Source organism: Archocentrus centrarchus, chromosome 9 (assembly GCF_007364275.1).
Source record: "Archocentrus centrarchus isolate MPI-CPG fArcCen1 chromosome 9, fArcCen1, whole genome shotgun sequence".
In the NCBI taxonomy this organism is placed as follows: domain Eukaryota; kingdom Metazoa; phylum Chordata; class Actinopteri; order Cichliformes; family Cichlidae; genus Archocentrus; species Archocentrus centrarchus.
This window is the reverse complement of record NC_044354.1, coordinates 452368-469326: the sequence shown is the minus strand read 5'-3', so window position 1 is coordinate 469326 and position 16959 is coordinate 452368. Positions and strand designations below refer to the sequence as shown.

The window sequence follows — 16959 nt, the reverse complement described above, 5'->3', positions numbered from 1 at the left end:
TCCAGCTCCTCCTCAGTCGCAGGGTTCCCAGTCAGCTGTAGCTCCAGCTCCTCCTCAGTCGCAGTGTTCCCAGTCAGCTGTAGCTCCAGCTCCTCCTCAGTCGCAGTCTCAGACCCCTCAGTTAGCTCCAGCTCTCTCTGCTCACCCTGCTCCCGCTCCCTTGGCTCCAGCTCCCCCTGCACCCGTACCTGTTCCGCGGGTGGGGGCAGCCACGGACGGGCTGACCTCTGCACCCGTACCTGTTCCGCGGGTGGGGGCAGCCACGGATGGGCTGACCTCTGCACCCGTACCTGTTCCGCGGGTGGGGGCTGCCACGGACGGGCTGACCTCTGCACCCGTACCTGTTCCGCGGGTGGGGGCAGCCACGGACGGGCTGACCTCTGCACCCGTTCCTGTTCCGCGGGTGGGGGCAGCCACGGACGGGCTGACCTCTGCACCCGTTCCTGTTCCGCGGGTGGGGGCAACCAGGTCCAAGCCTTCGCATCGGTTTTCTGTGTTAGCTGCAGCAGCAGGGTCTCAGTCAGCTCTAGCTCCAGTCGCTCTCCCTCGCCTTCAGTCAGCTCCAGTAACTCTTCCTCGGTCCCCAGTGTCAGCTGTTTCAGTGCCCTCTCAGTCAGTTCCCTCAGCCCCTGTCTTAGTTCCTTCGGTTTTGGTCCCAGTTCCCTCAGCTCCTGCTCCTTCTGTAGCTCCAGTAGTGTCAGCTCCCTCTCAGGCCCCAGTGTCAGCGAGCTCTCGGTCTGTCTCCACGCAGCCAGATCTCCCTAGCTCTCGGTCTGTTTCCACGCAGCCAGATCTCCCTAGCTCTCGGTCTGTTTCCACGCAGCCAGATCTCCCTAGCTCTCGGTCTGTTTCCACGCAGCCAGATCTCCCTAGCTCTCGGTCTGTTTCCACGCAGCCAGATCTCCCTAGCTCACAGCCCGCTCTCTCTGGCTCCCGGCCTGCTTCCACGCAGCCAGTCGTCTCCCGGCCTGCTTCCACGCAGCCAGTCGTCTCCCGGCCTGCTTCCACGCAGCCAGTCGTCTCCCGGCCTGCTTCCACGCAGCCAGTCGTCTCCCGGCCTGCTTCCACGCAGCCAGTCGTCTCCCGGCCTGCTTCCACGCAGCCAGTCGTCTCCCGGCCTGCTTCCACGCAGCCAGTCGTCTCCCGGCCTGCTTCCACGCAGCCAGTCGTCTCCCGGCCTGCTTCCACGCAGCCAGTCGTCTCCCGGCCTGCTTCCACGCAGCCAGTCGTCTCCCGGCCTGCTTCCACGCAGTCCCCTGCACCTCGGCTATTCCTCGAGCAGCCCCTGCTGCTCAATAAAGCAGCAGTGTGCCCTGTTCCGCGGTCCCAGCCTACGCATCCGGTGCCTCACTATGTAGGCCCCGTTCAGCCCATGGGCTCAGCTCACTCCAAGCCGATGGGGGTCTCCGCTCATTCCGAGCCGATGGGGGTCTCCGCTCAGTCCGAGCACTCCGCGCCAGGGGGTCCCGCTCAGTCCGAGCCGATGGGGGTCTCCGCTCAGTCCGAGCGCTCCGCGCCAGAGGGTCCCGCTCAGTCCGAGCGCTCCGCGCCAGAGGGTCCCGCTCAGTCCGAGCCGATGGGGGTCTCCGCTCAGTCCGAGCGCTCCGCGCCAGAGGGTCCCGCTCAGTCCGAGCCGATGGGGGTCTCCGCTCAGTCCGAGCGCTCCGCGCCAGAGGGTCCCGCTCAGTCCGAGCCGATGGGGGTCTCCGCTCAGTCCGAGCCAGGGGGTCCCGCTCAGTCCGAGCACTCCGCGCCAGAGGGTCCCGCTCAGTCCGAGCCGATGGGGGTCTCCGCTCAGTCCGAGCGCTCCGCGCACGAGGGTCCCGCTCAGTCCGAGCCGATGGGGGTCTCCGCTCAGTCCGAGCGCTCCGAGCCAGGGGGTCCCGCTCAGTCCGAGCCGGTGGGGGTCTCTGCTCAGTCCGAGCGCTCCACGTCACCCGAGGGTTCCCCACCAGAGCCCGGGGTCGCCCTTCTCCGCCGCCGCATGCCCCGCGGTCGGCCTCCAGTGTCTGCTCCCCGTCGCCGCCGCCGCACGCCCCGCGGTCGGCCTCCAGTGACCCCTCCTCGTCGCCGCCACCGCTGGGAGCGCGGTCGGCCTCCAGTGACTCCCCCTCGTCCTCGTCGCCGCCGCCACTGGGAGCGCGGTCGGCCTCCAGTGACTCCCCCTCGTCCTCGTCGCCGCCGCCGCTGGGAGCGCGGTCGGCCTCCAGTGACTCCCCCTCGTCCTCGTCGCCGCCGCCGCTGGGAGCGCGGTCGGCCTCCAGTGACTCCCCCTCGTCCTCGTCGCCGCCGCCGCTGGGAGCGCGGTTGGCCTCCAGTGATTCCTTCTCGTCCTCGTCGCCGCCGCCGCTGGGAGCGCGGTCGGCCTCCCTCGTTGGGATTTTGCTTTGTGGCCCCTTGGCCTCTGCGGCCTCCTGAACTGTGTGTTTTTTGTTTTTGGATTTCCCACTGACTCCCCTGAACTGTGGACTGTTTTTTTTCCCCTGCTGTTTTTTGTTTTGTCATAGCTCCTGGACTGTTCCTTGTTTCGGCCCCCTGTTTTGGACATTGGAGCTCTCCGGCCTTGTGCCGTCGCTTTTTGTTTCATCCGGTTGTTTTTTTTTGCTTCTCGTCCCCGTGTTTTGTTCTTGTTTGGACTGTGTTGCCTCTGCTCTGCCTCGTTTTGATGCCCCCTGTTGGACTGTCTCCGGCCTTGTGCCGTCGCCTTTTGTTCTGGTCCTGTGTTTTTGTTTTCTTCCTGTCCGGGTTTGGTTTGTTTTGTTCACGCCCTGTGATTTCTGTTTTGCTCCCTGTCTTTGTTTTGTTTCGGGCCCTCCCTCCTGGTCCCCCGCCTCCCGCCCTTGTCTGGTTTTGTTTCTGGTTTTGGCCGTCGGGAGCCGGCCTTTGAGGGGGGGGTACTGTCATGTCCTGGGCCGTTGGCCCAGCGTTTTGTGTTAATTTATTTCCTGAGTTTGTCCTCCCTGTATGTTTGTCATGTTCCCAGTGTTGTGACTTGTCTGCATGTTCCTTGGTTTATCACTTCCTGTTTTATTTTGCCAATGTGATTTCCTTGTGCTTTGTGTTTAGCTTTGCTTCCCCTGTGTAATTAGTTTCATTTGCCTCACCTGTTGTTCCCTGCTGTTTCCTCTTGCCCTGATTACCCATTGTGTATTTAAGCCCTCAGTTTTCATTTGTTCTCTGTCGCGTCGTTGATGTTGTGTGCCCGTGTGTTCCTGTGCTCCCTGTGGTTCCCCTTCGTCTCCCTTCTGAACGGTTTTTGTATTGATTTTCCCTACATTAATAAATGCCTTTAGTTATGCCCATCTCCGGAGTCCTGCATGTTTGTCCTTCCTCGTCCGTTTCCTCCCCAGCCATGACAGAAAAATCTTGAGCCACACGTTCTTTCCAATTATAGGCCAATTTCTAAACTACCTTTTATGTCCAAAATATTGGAAAAGGTTGTTTTTAATCAAGTTCAAACCTTTTTAAATATTCATGGTGTTTGTGAAGAGTTTCAGTCTGGTTTTAGATCCCATCACAGCACTGAGACAGCACTTTTAAGAGTTTTTACTGTTTAACTGTTGACCCGGGTTGTTCCGCTGTTTTGGTTCTTTTAGACTTGACTGCTGCCTTTGACACAGTGGATCACAGCATTCTTTTGTCGAGACTTGTTGGTCTTAAAGGCACAGTTTTGTCATGGTTTAGGTCATATCTGTCTGAGAGGTCTTTTTCTGTAGCCCTGGGGGAATATTCTTCTTCCTCAGCACATATACATGTGCCTCAGGGGTCCATTTTGGGTCCAGTCTTGTTTTCATTATATATGCTGCCTTTGGGAGAGATTTTTAGGAAGTACAATATTCCCTTTCATTGTTCTGCAGATGACATCCAAATTTATCTCCCTGTTAAACTGGATGCTTCTGTCCCGCTGCAGCCTCTGTTTAACTGTCTTCATGATATCAAAGGCTGGTTAACACAGAACTTTCTTACTTTAAATGAAAACAAGACAGAAACTATTGTGTTTGGAAGTCGTATCCCTGTGGCTAAGCTAACTGATATCCTTGGCCCTCTTGCGTCTTCCTGCTCCTCGGCTGTCAGAAACGTTGGAGTGTTTTTTTGATAGTTCCTTTAAATTTGAGAAGCAAGTGAACACAGTTGTAAAGACTGGTTTTTATCAGTTACAGCTAATTGCCAAAGCTAAATCCTATCTTCCTCCAAAGGACTTCAAAAAACGTATTCATCACCTCTAGATTGGACTACTGTAATTGTCTATATTTGGGTCTTGAACGATCATCTCTCCATCGTTTGCAGGTAGTCCAAAATGCTGCTGCACGTCTTTTGGCAGGTACTAGAAAGCTTGAACACATCACTCCAGTTTTAGCAGGTTTACACTGGCTCCCTGTCCAGTCTCATACTGATTTTAAGATTCTTTTACTTACTTTTAAAGTCGTAAATGGAACGGCACCCAGCTATTTGGCTAAGTTGCTCAAACTATATAACCCCAAAAAAAGCACTGAGATCATCTAGCCTGATGCTCTTAGTGCAACTGAGGTCTCGTTTTAAACATAGAGGGGATCGAGCTTATTGCAGTCGCAGCCCCTAGACTGTAGAATAATTTGCCACTTTATATTCATACTGCAGAGTCCATGCAGTCATTTAAATCCTCTCTAAAAACTGGTGGTGTCTTTTGTTTTAGTGTGTTAGTTTTAGTTTGTTTTATTGCATCATATTTATTGTATTTCTTTGTTTTTTATGTTTTATGCTTTATTCTATTTTATTCACCTATGGAATTATCTTGCTTACTTTTGTAGTTGATCTTGTAAAGCACTTTGGTCAGCAATGTTGTTTTTAAATGTGCTCTAGAAATAAAATTGACACTGACGGTGTGTGCAAATGCAAGGTCATTAGGACTCAATCCTGTGCTCTCCTGCACAACCTCTCTGGCTGCCATCAACAGCCATGGCATCCCTTCCTCCCAATCAACCCGAAGCTCAATGCAATAAATAAACGTGGAGCAATATTTTAAATGCTGATGGAAGCGTTCCAATGCACCGACGTGTGGTAACTTGTTGTGTTGAACATGAAGTTGTTGGAGGACCTGTGTGAACAATGTAGATGTGAAGTTAAAGCCTTGATCAGTCTGAATGACTTTGGGAATCCTGAACACAGAAATGAACTGGCTAAGAGCTTTAACTACTGATTTAGCAGAGACTGACTGCAATGGATAGGCAGCTGATATCTGGTGGCTCCACACATTACAGTCAACAAATACACACAACCAGACTTTGAAGGAGGCAGAGGACCAACACAGTCTATGATCAGATGTTGAAATGGCTGAAAGGTGGGACAGTCTGCTTAGGTTTTCCTGTGAGCTGACAGCTATGACAGGTCTTAATATGAGCAGAAATATCAGGTTTCAGCCGTCTTCTTCTACACTGATGAACTGCTGATGTCTCTGACTGGATTGTCTGTTTGATCTGACTCTAAAGTTACATTGTATTGTGCAGCTCCATTAAAAGTCTGCTATCTGTGTGTGCTTTACTGTTTTAGTCAGCCTCTCATAGTGAAGAGGATCAGAGTCCCGCTGGACTATGACAGGGAGGAGGACACCCTGAAGACATGACTCACATCTGCACTCACAGACACACTTTCACTGAGAAACTCTTCCCATATTTCAGTGTTGGAAAATCAGGAGACGCCAAAACCTGTGATATCAAAATGTGTCAGACTGAGATTTCGTTGAAACCTTGAGTGAGATCAAGTTTTTTTCCCCTTTGTGTGAAATATGTAACTAATCTCTGATTTTCATCAAATTTTGAACATTTAAACATGTAAAATATGAGATGAAACAGATTATTTTACTTTGATGTTTCATTTTAAAGAATTCAGGATATTGTTTTATTTTCTCCTGTTTAATATTTTTGTAATAATTTGTCTTGAATCCATCTGTGGACTTTGATGTAATAATTCACCAATTATTTCTCTATAATGTGCATCAGTGCAGATTACTGTTGACTGAAAATCTCCTGTACATTTATCAGTTTTATCCACACAAACAAAATCTTTATTTGTCTCTTTGTTTTTGTGATATTGAGCAAATGAACAGCAACATTTCTTTGCTCATTTCTGAGCATTTGTTCAGGTGGAGCTGCTCTTTGTTCCAGTGTGTTTCTGTAAACTCTCACTTCATGTGTCAGATGTGAAACAGCACATCATGGTACACACTGACGACGACATGACAAGGAACAGACACAGCCTGAGGACGTAAACACACACACAATGTAATCAGGGAACAGGTAACAGGTGATGGGTACAGCTGAGCGTAATTACCCTGATGAGACAAGGGGCTCCAAGATAACAGCAAAACCAAAACAAAACAAAGCAGTGAACCATAGAGGAACAGCCCCAGGAGCAGAACAAACACACAGGAGCAAAAACAAAAGGTGGTGACACAAGGCTGGCAAAAAAGTCCCAAACTGAAACAGTTCAGGGGGACGCCCAGGCCAAGGGGCCAGACCTAAGGGTTGGAGAACACCGTGGAAGTGAGGTAAATCAGGGGGCCGACAGCAGTGCCAGCAGTGGCAATGAGGCAGGATGGGATGGGTCTTCTGAATTCCTGAAGCTTTTCTTTGATTCGTGCGTGACGGCTTTTCCATATGTTGTCACCTGTTGCACTGGGTTCATGGCTGCCGCTCCGCACCCGCTGCCTTCTCACCTTCTGCCACAAAGACAAGAGCTGAATCTCTTCATGGTCTGTGGCTGCAGATGGTACGACGGTGACATAAAGTCCACGAGCAGCCACATCTCTTGTCACCTCTGCTGCATCCTGATGGTCGGGCATTAACGTCATAAAACACCGGCATCTTTGCAGGATATGGAGTCTGAAATCTGATGCATTCACTTTTCCGTACTTTTTTGACAACTGCATTTGCAGTTTTCTATAGGCTGTCATAGTCCCCGCCCTCTCCGGGCCGGCAGTGTGTTGTGTGAGTGTGTTTTGTTCTTTGGGCAGGCTCGACATTTGCTCCACCCTCTGGCTGGCCTCTTCCAGCCGTGTGTTGCACACCTGATCTCAATCACTGTTTACTCACCTGTTTTCCCCAAAGGAAGTCTTCAGTCCTTGCCAGATCGTTGCCCCTACCAGGTAGCCAAACTATGCGCTTTATTTTGGTGTTGTTCCACGTTCTTTTTGCCTTGCGGATTAATTGCTGTTTGTGTGCAGAGCTGAGCCGGGGTCTGTTGGGGTGTGAGCCAAGGATTCTGAGGGTCAGTAAACGTGCTGCCAGACCGACGGAGTGTTGGAGACGAGCCTGCCTAATCCCGGACCTCCCCACTCAAAAACTTTGTTGGATTTGTGAAAATAAATACTGGAAACATTTTACGTCTGCCTCTGCAGTTGGGTCCTTCCTTTTCCTGCACGTCATGACAGAACGATCCGGCCAGCTGGACCCAGCAGAAGCAGCATCACTGCAGTGAGTGCTCTCATCTCTCGGAGAGCAGCTGCAGAAACACGATCAAATACTCCGGCATGTGATGGCAGATCAAGCAGCGGTGACTCGTAAGATGGACAAAATTGGAAATGTGTTGCAAATGCTATGCTCACCCAGCCGTGCCTCCCCTACAGCTTCTCCTCTGGAAGAGAGCACTTCGCAGTCTGTCACTGTGCATTCCCCGGAGGGCACTGCCGCTTCCTCAAGTTCCCCGGAGCCCCCGGAACGAGCTCTTCCCTCTCCTGCTCTCTTCTCCGGAGGACATATGCTGTGGACAGTGCAAAGATTGCATACATGTCCACACTAATGAGAGGAAGGGAATTACATTGGGCACAGATGGTTATTAATGCTAATGATGATCTTTCTTATGCTGAGTTTTTGAACAAGTTTAAATGCGTGTTTGTAAAAAGGGATAGCTGTGACCAAGCAGCCCAGCGCATGTTTAACCTACGACAGGGCAAACGGCGTGTGTCGGATTATGCCATTGACTTCTGGATTCTTGCTGAGGAGACAGTATGGGGGGTGAAAGCCTTATGGGGGGCCTTCCTCAACGGCCTCGCGGACTACATCCATGATGAACTGGCAACTAAAGAGCTCCCGTCTTCTCTAGATCAGTTAGTAGCAATGTGCACCAAATTAGATGACCGTGTCCATGAGCGGCGCAAACAATTTCGCCCCAGACCCAAGAATCCTCACGCTCAGCCTGTTCCTTCTGATGAACTGATGGGCGCAGGCCCGTCTTTTGAGAATGAAGTGGAAGCCATGCAACTGGGCCGTGCACACCTCACCCCAGAAGAACGTAGTCACAGGCTGGCAGCTGGTGAGCGCCTTTACTGTGGTGAAGTGGGTCATTTTCTTTCCTCCTGCCCACGGCGGCCAAAAGGCAGGGCCTGTCAGTCCAAGTAGGGGTGCTGGCGGGTGAGTCCTCCTCCCTACCACGTCTAATGGTGCCAGTTAATCTGTTTGTTAATGATGATGATTTCGCCCTGCAGGCATTGGTGGACTCTGGTGCTGAACAAAACTTTCTGGATTCAGCTCTTGCTCAACAATTGAAACTACCTCTTATTCACCTCCCACATCCTCTGCAGGTCAAAGCTCTTGATGGTCGCTGGCTGGCGGAAGTTACACGTCAAACTGAACCCATTCCACTACTCATTTCGGGCAATTACCGTGAGTACCTCTCCTTTTTCATCATCCACTCTCCTCAGACCCCTCTGGTCCTGGTACATCCCTGGTTACAAAAACACAACCCCGTGATCGATTGGTCACACAACAAAATTTCCACCTGGAGCCAGGATTGTCACAAACAGTGTCTTCTGTCAGCCCAGCCTCCATCCTCTGCCCCGTCTGAAACCCCTGGTTCTGAGGTTCCCAATCTCTCTAATATACCTGTTACCATGATCTGGCAGATGTTTTCCGCAAAGACCTAGCATTATCTTTATCGCACAGTCGTAAGGGCGATGGGGAGGCGGAGTTGTTTCCTGGAGCTCCACTCCCAGCTAGTCGACTATACAGTTTGTCTAAACCCGAAAGGGAAGTGATGGAGACATATATTCATGACTCTCTAAAAGCTGGGATAATCCGTCCTTCCTCCTCTCCATTAGCTGCAGGTTTCTTTTTTGTGGAGAACAAGGACAAGACTCTTAGGCCTTGCATTGATTTTCGGGGACTAAACCAGATCACGGTGCGGAACAAATATCCTTTACTGCTACTGTCCTCAGCCTTTGAACTGTTGCAGGGGGCCTCTGTATTTACCAAACTAGATCTCCGAAATGCCTACCTCCTGGTCCGCATCCGTGAGGGGGATGAGTGGAAAACGTGTTTAACACCCATCTAGGCCATTTTCAATATTTGGTGATGCCGTTTGGTCTGACCAATGCCCCAGCTGTCTTTCAGGCATTGGTAAATGATGTCCTTCAAGATTTTCTGAACCGTTTTGTATTTGTATATCTGGATGACATTTTCATTTTTTCAAGAACCCCGCAAGAACACCAGGAACACGTTCGCCAAGTCCTGCAGAGACTGCTGGAAAATCGGTTATTCATTAAAGGGGAGAAATGTGAGTTCCATGTCCAAACGGTGTCTTTCCTGCGATTTGTCATCGCGCCTGACAGCATTCAACCGGACCCAGCTAAGGTAAAAACTGTGGTGGACTGGCCCACACCTTCCACCCGGAAACAGTTACAGAGTTTTTTAGAGTTTGCCAATTTCTATCATCGATTCATCAGAGACTATAGTCATGTTGTGTCCCCATTAACCGCTCTCACTTCCCCTAAGCAGCCCTTTCTCTGGACTCCTCATGCTCAAAAGACGTTTGACCACCTCAAGGATCTCTTTGCTACCGCCCCTATTCTGATACAACCGAATTTGTCACAACCGTTCATTGTGGAGGTGGACGCCTCAGATGCTGGGGTAGGAGCTATAATATCCCAGCAAAAGAATGATAAATTGCATCCATGTGCTTTCTTCTCTCGCCGTCTTTCTCCTGCAGAGCGGAACTATGATATTGGTGACCGGGAGCTCCTGGCTGTGAAGCTAGCACTGGAGGAATGGCGTCACTGGCTTGAGGGAGCTGAACAACCCTTTATTGTCTGGACGGACCATAAAAATCTCTCATACATTCAAAAGGCCAAGAGATTAAATGCACACCAAGCTAGGTGGTCACTGTTTTTCACCAGGTTTAACTTCACCATCTCTTACCGCCCTGGCTCCCATAACGGCAAACCTGACGCCCTTTCTCGTCTGTTTTCTGATCCTGAGCTCCCTCGGCCAGAAGAAACTATCCTTCCAGTGTCCCGGGTGATTGGGGCTTTCACCTGGACGAACCGGATCCCGGGACCGGTCCCGCCAACCGAATGTACGTACCCACCTCAGTCCGGTCCAAGGTGCTGCATTGGGCTCACACTGCCCGCTTTACCTGCCATCCTGGTGTGTTCCGAACAATCACGTTTCTTCAGCGCTCATTCTGGTGGCCTTCATTGACCCAAGATGTCCGCGACTACATTGGCGCCTGCACCATCTGTGCCCGGAATAAGGTCTCCTCGTCTCCCTCCACTGGCTTATTAAGACCTTTGCCCATACCTGGACGCCCTTGGAGCCACATCTCCCTCGATTTTGTCACAGGCTTGCCCCCATCCTCAGGTAACACTGTTATCATGACTATAATTGATCGTTTCTCAAAAGCAGCTCACCTTGTTGCTCTGCCTAAGCTCCCAGCAGCCCTGGAAACAGCCCGCCTGCTCACGGACCATGTTTTCCGTCTTCATGGGATTCCTCAGGATGTCGTTTCAGATCGTGGCCCCCAGTTCACGTCTCACGTTTGGAGGGAGTTCTGTACTGCCATTGGCGCTCAGGTTAGTCTATCTTCAGGTTTTCATCCTCAGACCAATGGCCAGACTGAACGTATGAACCAGGAACTGGAGGCGGCTCTCATTTGTGTAACCTCCTCTAATCAGACCACTTGGAGTACTCAGCTGGCATGGGTGGAATATGCCCATAACACCATGACATCCTCAGCTACCAGACTGTCACCCTTTGAAGCCAGTTTGGGTTATCAGCCCCCTTTGTTCCTGAATCAGGAGACCGACTTGAATGTACCCTCAGTCCAGCACCATCTTCGTCATTGCCGACGGATGTGGAAATCTACCCGAGCTGCCCTTCTTCGCACCTCTGCCCGGAACAAACAACTGGCTGACCGGCGCCGCCATCCTGCACCCACGTATGCCCCCGGGCAGAAGGTTTGGCTATCTACTAAGCATATCAATCTCCGATCAGAATCGAAAAAACTATCTCCTTCATTTTTTGGCCCTTTTGAGATCAGCTCTGTCATTAATCCTGTCTCCGTCCGGTTACACCTACCTCGTCACATGAGGATTTGTAATTCTTTCCATGTCTCACAGATCAAGCCAGTCAGATCCAGTCGCCTGTGCCCTCCGGCCGACCCCCCTCCGCCCGCCCGGGTCATTGGTGGCCAGCCTGTTTACACCGTCCGTCGGTTGTTGGATGTCCGCCGGCGGGGTCGTGGCCTCCAGTACCTGTGGGTTCCATCGGGGGCACCCAGACAGGCCTGGGCGGTCGCTGGGAGGCTCCCGTTGAGGGGGGGTACTGTCATAGTCCCCACCCTCTCCGGGCCAGCAGTGTGTTGTGTGGGTGTGTTTTGTTTTTTGGGCAGGCTCGACATTTGCTCCACCCTCTGGCCGGCCTCTTCTAGCCGTCTCAATCACTGTTTACTCACCTGTTTTCCCTGAGGCTCACTCAATGGGTATTTAAGCCAAAGGAAGTCTTCAGTCCTTGCCGGATCGTTGCCCCTACCAGGTAGCCAAACAATGCGCTTTATTTTGGTGTTGTGCCACGTTCTTTTTGCCTTGCGGATTAATCGCTGTTTGTGTGCAGAGCTGAGCCGGGGTCTGTTGGGGTGTGAGCCAAGGATTCTGAGGGTCAGTAAACGTGCTGCCAGACTGACGGAGTGTTGGAGACGAGCCTGCCTAATCCCAGACCTCCCCACTCAAAAACTTTGTTGGATTTGTGAAAATAAATACTGGAAACATTTTACGTCTGCCTCTGCAGTTGGGTCCTTACTTTTCCTGCACGTCATGACATAGGCTATTCTTGTTAATGTTTGTATTTTAATTTTTATATTTATGCCAGGCCTGAGAGGTAGGAAGGAAGGGGCAAGAAAAAGAGGGATAAAGAGAAAGAGGTAAAAAGAAAAACAAAGGGGAGAAAAAAATATCAAAAAGATATACATACATACACACATTCACATATTCAATTCAATTCAATTTTATTTTATTTATATAGCGCCAAATCACAACAAACTGTCGCCTCAAGGCGCTTTGTATTGTGGGTAAAGACCCTACAATAATACAGAAAAAACCCAACAGTCAAAACGACCCCCTATGAGCAGCACTTGGCGACAGTGGAAAGGAAAAACTCCCTTTTAACAGGAAGAAACCTCCAGCAGAACCAGGCTCAGGGAGGGGGGGTCATCTGCCGCGACCGGTTGGGCTGAGGGGAGAGAAAGATATGCTGTGGAAGAGAGCCAGAGATTAATATCAATTAATGATTAAATGCAGAGTGGAGTATAAACAAAGTAAATAAGGTGAATGAGAAACAGTGCATTATGTGAACCCCCCAGCAGACTAGGCCTATAGCAGCATAACTAAGGGATGGTTCAGGGTCACCTGATCCAGCCCTAACTATAAGCTTTATCATAAAGGAAAGTTTTAAGCCTAATCTTAAAAATAGAGAGGGTGTCTGTCTCATACACACACACATATCTATATGTGTGTGTGTATGAGTCGTGTGTGTGTGTGTGTGTGTATATGAGTATATGACGTGTGTGTGTGGAGAGCTGGGCCTGGGTGTGTGGCTTGCTGAGCCTTGGCACCTGTGGAACACGGTTGCGGAGGGTGGGAGTCAACCCTCCCTACCGCTTTCCACTGCTCCCCACTGATCGTCACTGCCGCCCCCGGGGTGTGGGTGCCTGCAGGTCCTGGGGTCCAGGGCCGGATGTCTTGGCGTGGCTCTTGACCTGCTCCATTGGCAGTTGTGGCCTGGGGGTGGCTCGGGCCCCTTAGGTGTGTGTGTGGGGGGTCTCTGCTGAATGTTGGGCAGCTCTTGGGTGCCTGGGGACTTGGGGCTGTGTACTCGGCTCGTGTAGGGGGGTGCTGGCCTACCGGGGGGGGGGGGGGCTCATTGCCTCTGACTCTCTGGACTGTTACCCTTTAACCATGGGGCAGTGTGTCTGGGGTCTCCCTCCTTCCTCCTCTTGTGTGTGCGTGCGGTTGCCATCAGGATGTGTGGCCTCGTGTCTTCTGAGCTCCTAGTGGGCCGTGGATACGCCGGGTCCCCTGGGTCCTTCCCTGTTTGCCTCTGGATCGGGGGGGGTGACTCCCCCGAGTTTGCAGATTTCCTACTTCAAAGAGAAACCATTTGTTCCATCTTAACAAATATTCACTGGTATTAACAGAGTAAGATGGGGGGATAGTTTAAAAGCACCGTCAGTGAGCTCACTAATTAGGCTAAAGACAGTTTTGAAAACATGGCTGACAAACTTCTGTTCAAGTTCCTCCAAACATTCTGGGAACAAGCTAAATGTCCAAGTTCACACAGAAACACGTGAATTAATATTTGTTACAAAAGCTTTGACTTCACAGAAGCTGCAGAAACATTAAACTTGATCTCATTATCTAAATACATTTCAAATACATCAAATAAAGCAGACTTTTTCTGACTGTGTTACATTAATGACTTTGTGTCAATATCAGCTCACTGCAAAGAGGAAATGCCACAACTCTGCTGACTAAGAGATGTAAATGAACACAGGAGCTGCTTCATTGGACAGTTTTGGGACTTTTCTGGGATCTGATTCAAAAAGCTGAGACCAGCTGAAGTTATGACATCTGGAAATCATTTTAGATGTTTGGACAGTAGAATTGGTGCGAAATTCTCCATTTATTTCTATTTATTTTCTCTTTTTCAATCAAAGCCCTGAAACAGCCTCTGCTGTCTGTGGTGTGCATATGTCTGTGAGTTTTTGACAAGTTCATGACAAGTAGGCTCCAATAAAAATGAAACAACAATGAAACAGTTCATATACAGAAAAAATAAATGCTTACAAATCATGTTTCTGATTTTATCACCATCCTGAAAAACATAATTTACTAATGATTTAATGAGTGACACATTAACACCTGATCCAAGCTTTTCTGTGCATTCATGTTCTCTGAATCATCTTCTTTAGTTTAGCTGGATGAAATAAACAGACTCACATACTCGCAGAAAATGTTTCCTCTGACAGCAGCTGAGAAACCAAACCTGTGAAACTCCTTTATTCAGCCTGTTGAAATGCTGCTCAGCACACTGAAACACCACAGCCTCACCTTCTTTGTGCCATTTTTACATTTGATTTGCTTCAACAAAACACGAGAGCTCAACATTTGATACATTGTTAGTTTTTTGTGTGGAGCACAAACTGGAAAACTACCTGAATGACACCCTGGCAGCGCCCTCTGGTGGAGGCTGATATTATGAGAGCATTCCCTGCAGGTAAGAGTTGATCACGTGACTGTGATCCATGAAAGTGAAACTAAATTTCGACACCTTAAACTGAGCTGAGACACCATCACAGGGCGTCAGATCTCTGTTGAAAAACACACATTTGTAGGATTTTAATCAGACGGTTCAACAAACAGCAATTTGGTGAGTTACAGATACTTAAGATCAAATGGCTGAGAAAGATGCTCTTCTTGAAGGTTTCCTGAGCTGCCATGTGTGCACAGAGACTTTCAGAGATCCTGTGTCTCTGAGCTGCAGCCACAGCTTCTGTTCAAGTTGCCTGCAGAAATTCTGGGAACAAGCTAAAAACAAAAACTGTCCCATTTGTAAGAGAAGATCCTCTAAAGATAATCCACTTGTGAACTTTGCTCTGAAAGAACTTGCTGATTCATTTGCTGGCAGACAAAAAGCTGGATCATCTGAGACAGAAAAGGGAGAGAAGACATTAATGTCACTGTGCAGTAAACACCAAGAAGAGCCTAAACTGTTCTGTGTGGATGAAGATAGAGCTGTGTGTCCTGTGTGTGAGTTTTCTCTCCATCATGGTCACAAAGTGGTTCCTGTAGAAGAAGCAGTCAGTGACCTGAAGGAGCAGCTGAAATCTGCCTTAAAGTCTCTGCAGGACAAGAGGAACAAATACAAAGAAGTGGAGCAAACCTACAATGAAGTGATTGAACACTCCAAGAAGCAGCTGTTGTCCACAGAGAGGCAGATCAGAGCAGAGTTCAACAAACTCCACCAGTTCCTGAGAGAGGAAGAGGAGTCCAGACTGGCAGCTCTGAGGGAGGAAGAGGAGCAGAAGGGGAGGACTATCAGCAGAGAGATGAAGATGATTGAGGAGCAGATCTCCTCTCTGTCAGACAGCATCTCTGCTGTTGAAGAAGAGCTGCAGAAACACAGCGTGCCATTCCTCAGCAGTTATAAAGCCACTCAGAGCAGAGCCCAGAGCTCACTGTCAGATCCACAGCTGCTCTCAGGAGCTCTGATAGATGTGGCCAAACACCTGGGCAACCTGTCCTTCAGAGTGTGGGAGAAGATCAAGGAGGAGCTCCACTTCAGTCCTGTCATTCTGGACCCAAACACTGCAAACCCCTGTCTCTGTCTGTCTGATGATCTGACCAGTGTGAGACGTGGAGACACAAAGCAGCAGCTTCCTGACAATCCAGAGAGAAACACTAAGTATGTCAATGTTTTAGGCTCTGAGGGCTTCAGCTCAGGGAAACACAGCTGGGAGGTGGAGGTGGGAGACCATCCTGACTGGATTTTGGGTTTAGTTAAAGAGTCAGTTGACAAGAATGAATCATCTGTTTCTCCAGAGACTGGATTCTGGTGTTTAGACCATCAAGCTGGAGAATACACTGATGGTTATGGTCAGACTGTGAGAGTGAAGAAGAGTCTCCAGAGGATCAGAGTCCAGCTGGACTATGACAGGGGGGAGGTGTCCTTCTACAACCCTGAAGACATGACTCACATCTGCACTCACAGACACACTTTCACTGAGAAACTCTTCCCATATTTCAGTGTTGGAAAATCAGGAGACGCCAAAACCTGTGATATCAAAATCTGTCATTCACTGAAACCTTTGAGCTGATTTTTTAAATAATCTGTGTGCTGATTATTGTTTTTCTTCCAGGAATTCCAGTTAATTATTCAGAGGAGCTAAAATGTAGAACTACTGCTTAAAGAATGAATGAGAATTTTGGTCCTTCATCAAATTATTTGACATTTGTTGTTTGTAAATATAAAACATCCCCTAAGAATAAATCTGTACAAAATATACATAAAAACCACAGAAGAATCTGACTGGTCTGATTTTGTTTCTTAAAATTTAACCTGCTGAAATTTTAGTCATTTTTCTGCATGCCAGTGTTGACTCTCATATATTTCATACTTTTAGTTTTTTGTACAAATCTTTTTAAAAAAAATTTTTTTTAAAGCTGGTCAAATCTGGCATTTTTCGCCATCGTAATGATGATCCGAATGCACTGATGTACCAAACAAATTTTCTTTTACAAGAACAGCTCTATAAGTTTTCTATAGGCTATTCTTGTTAATTTTTGTATTTTTATTTATTTATCTTTTTATTTAGTTATTTGTGCCAGGTCTGACAGGCAACGAGGAAGGGGCAAGAACAAGAGGGGGGAACAAAAGAAAAAGTGGGGGGAGAAGAGGAACAAAAGGAAGAAAGGAAATAAATAAATAAAAATAATCTAAGAAAAGTATATATATATATACACACACACACATACTCACACATCCATACACACACACATGCACATACATATACACACACATACACACAATTTTATTGTTTGCAGTAATGTGTGTATGCGCCTCTGTCATGCAATGTACTCAATAATGAGGGTAAGAAACTGCAACCATGGCCCCGCAATCCAGAGGTGAATAGGGAGGGACCCAGGGGACCCAGGCCATC

The 16959-nt window shown here is 49.1% G+C and overlaps 1 protein-coding gene across 1 annotated transcript; it reads left to right on the top strand.

The window, feature by feature from the left end:
• The first annotated feature begins 14576 nt into the window (after positions 1–14576).
• Positions 14577–16160, top strand: LOC115786034 (nuclear factor 7, brain-like). Its single transcript, XM_030738037.1, has one exon. The coding sequence runs from the start codon at positions 14695–14697 to the stop codon at positions 16114–16116; it is 1422 nt and encodes a 473-aa protein (XP_030593897.1). The 5' UTR covers positions 14577–14694; the 3' UTR covers positions 16117–16160.
• The last annotated feature ends 799 nt before the right edge of the window (positions 16161–16959 follow it).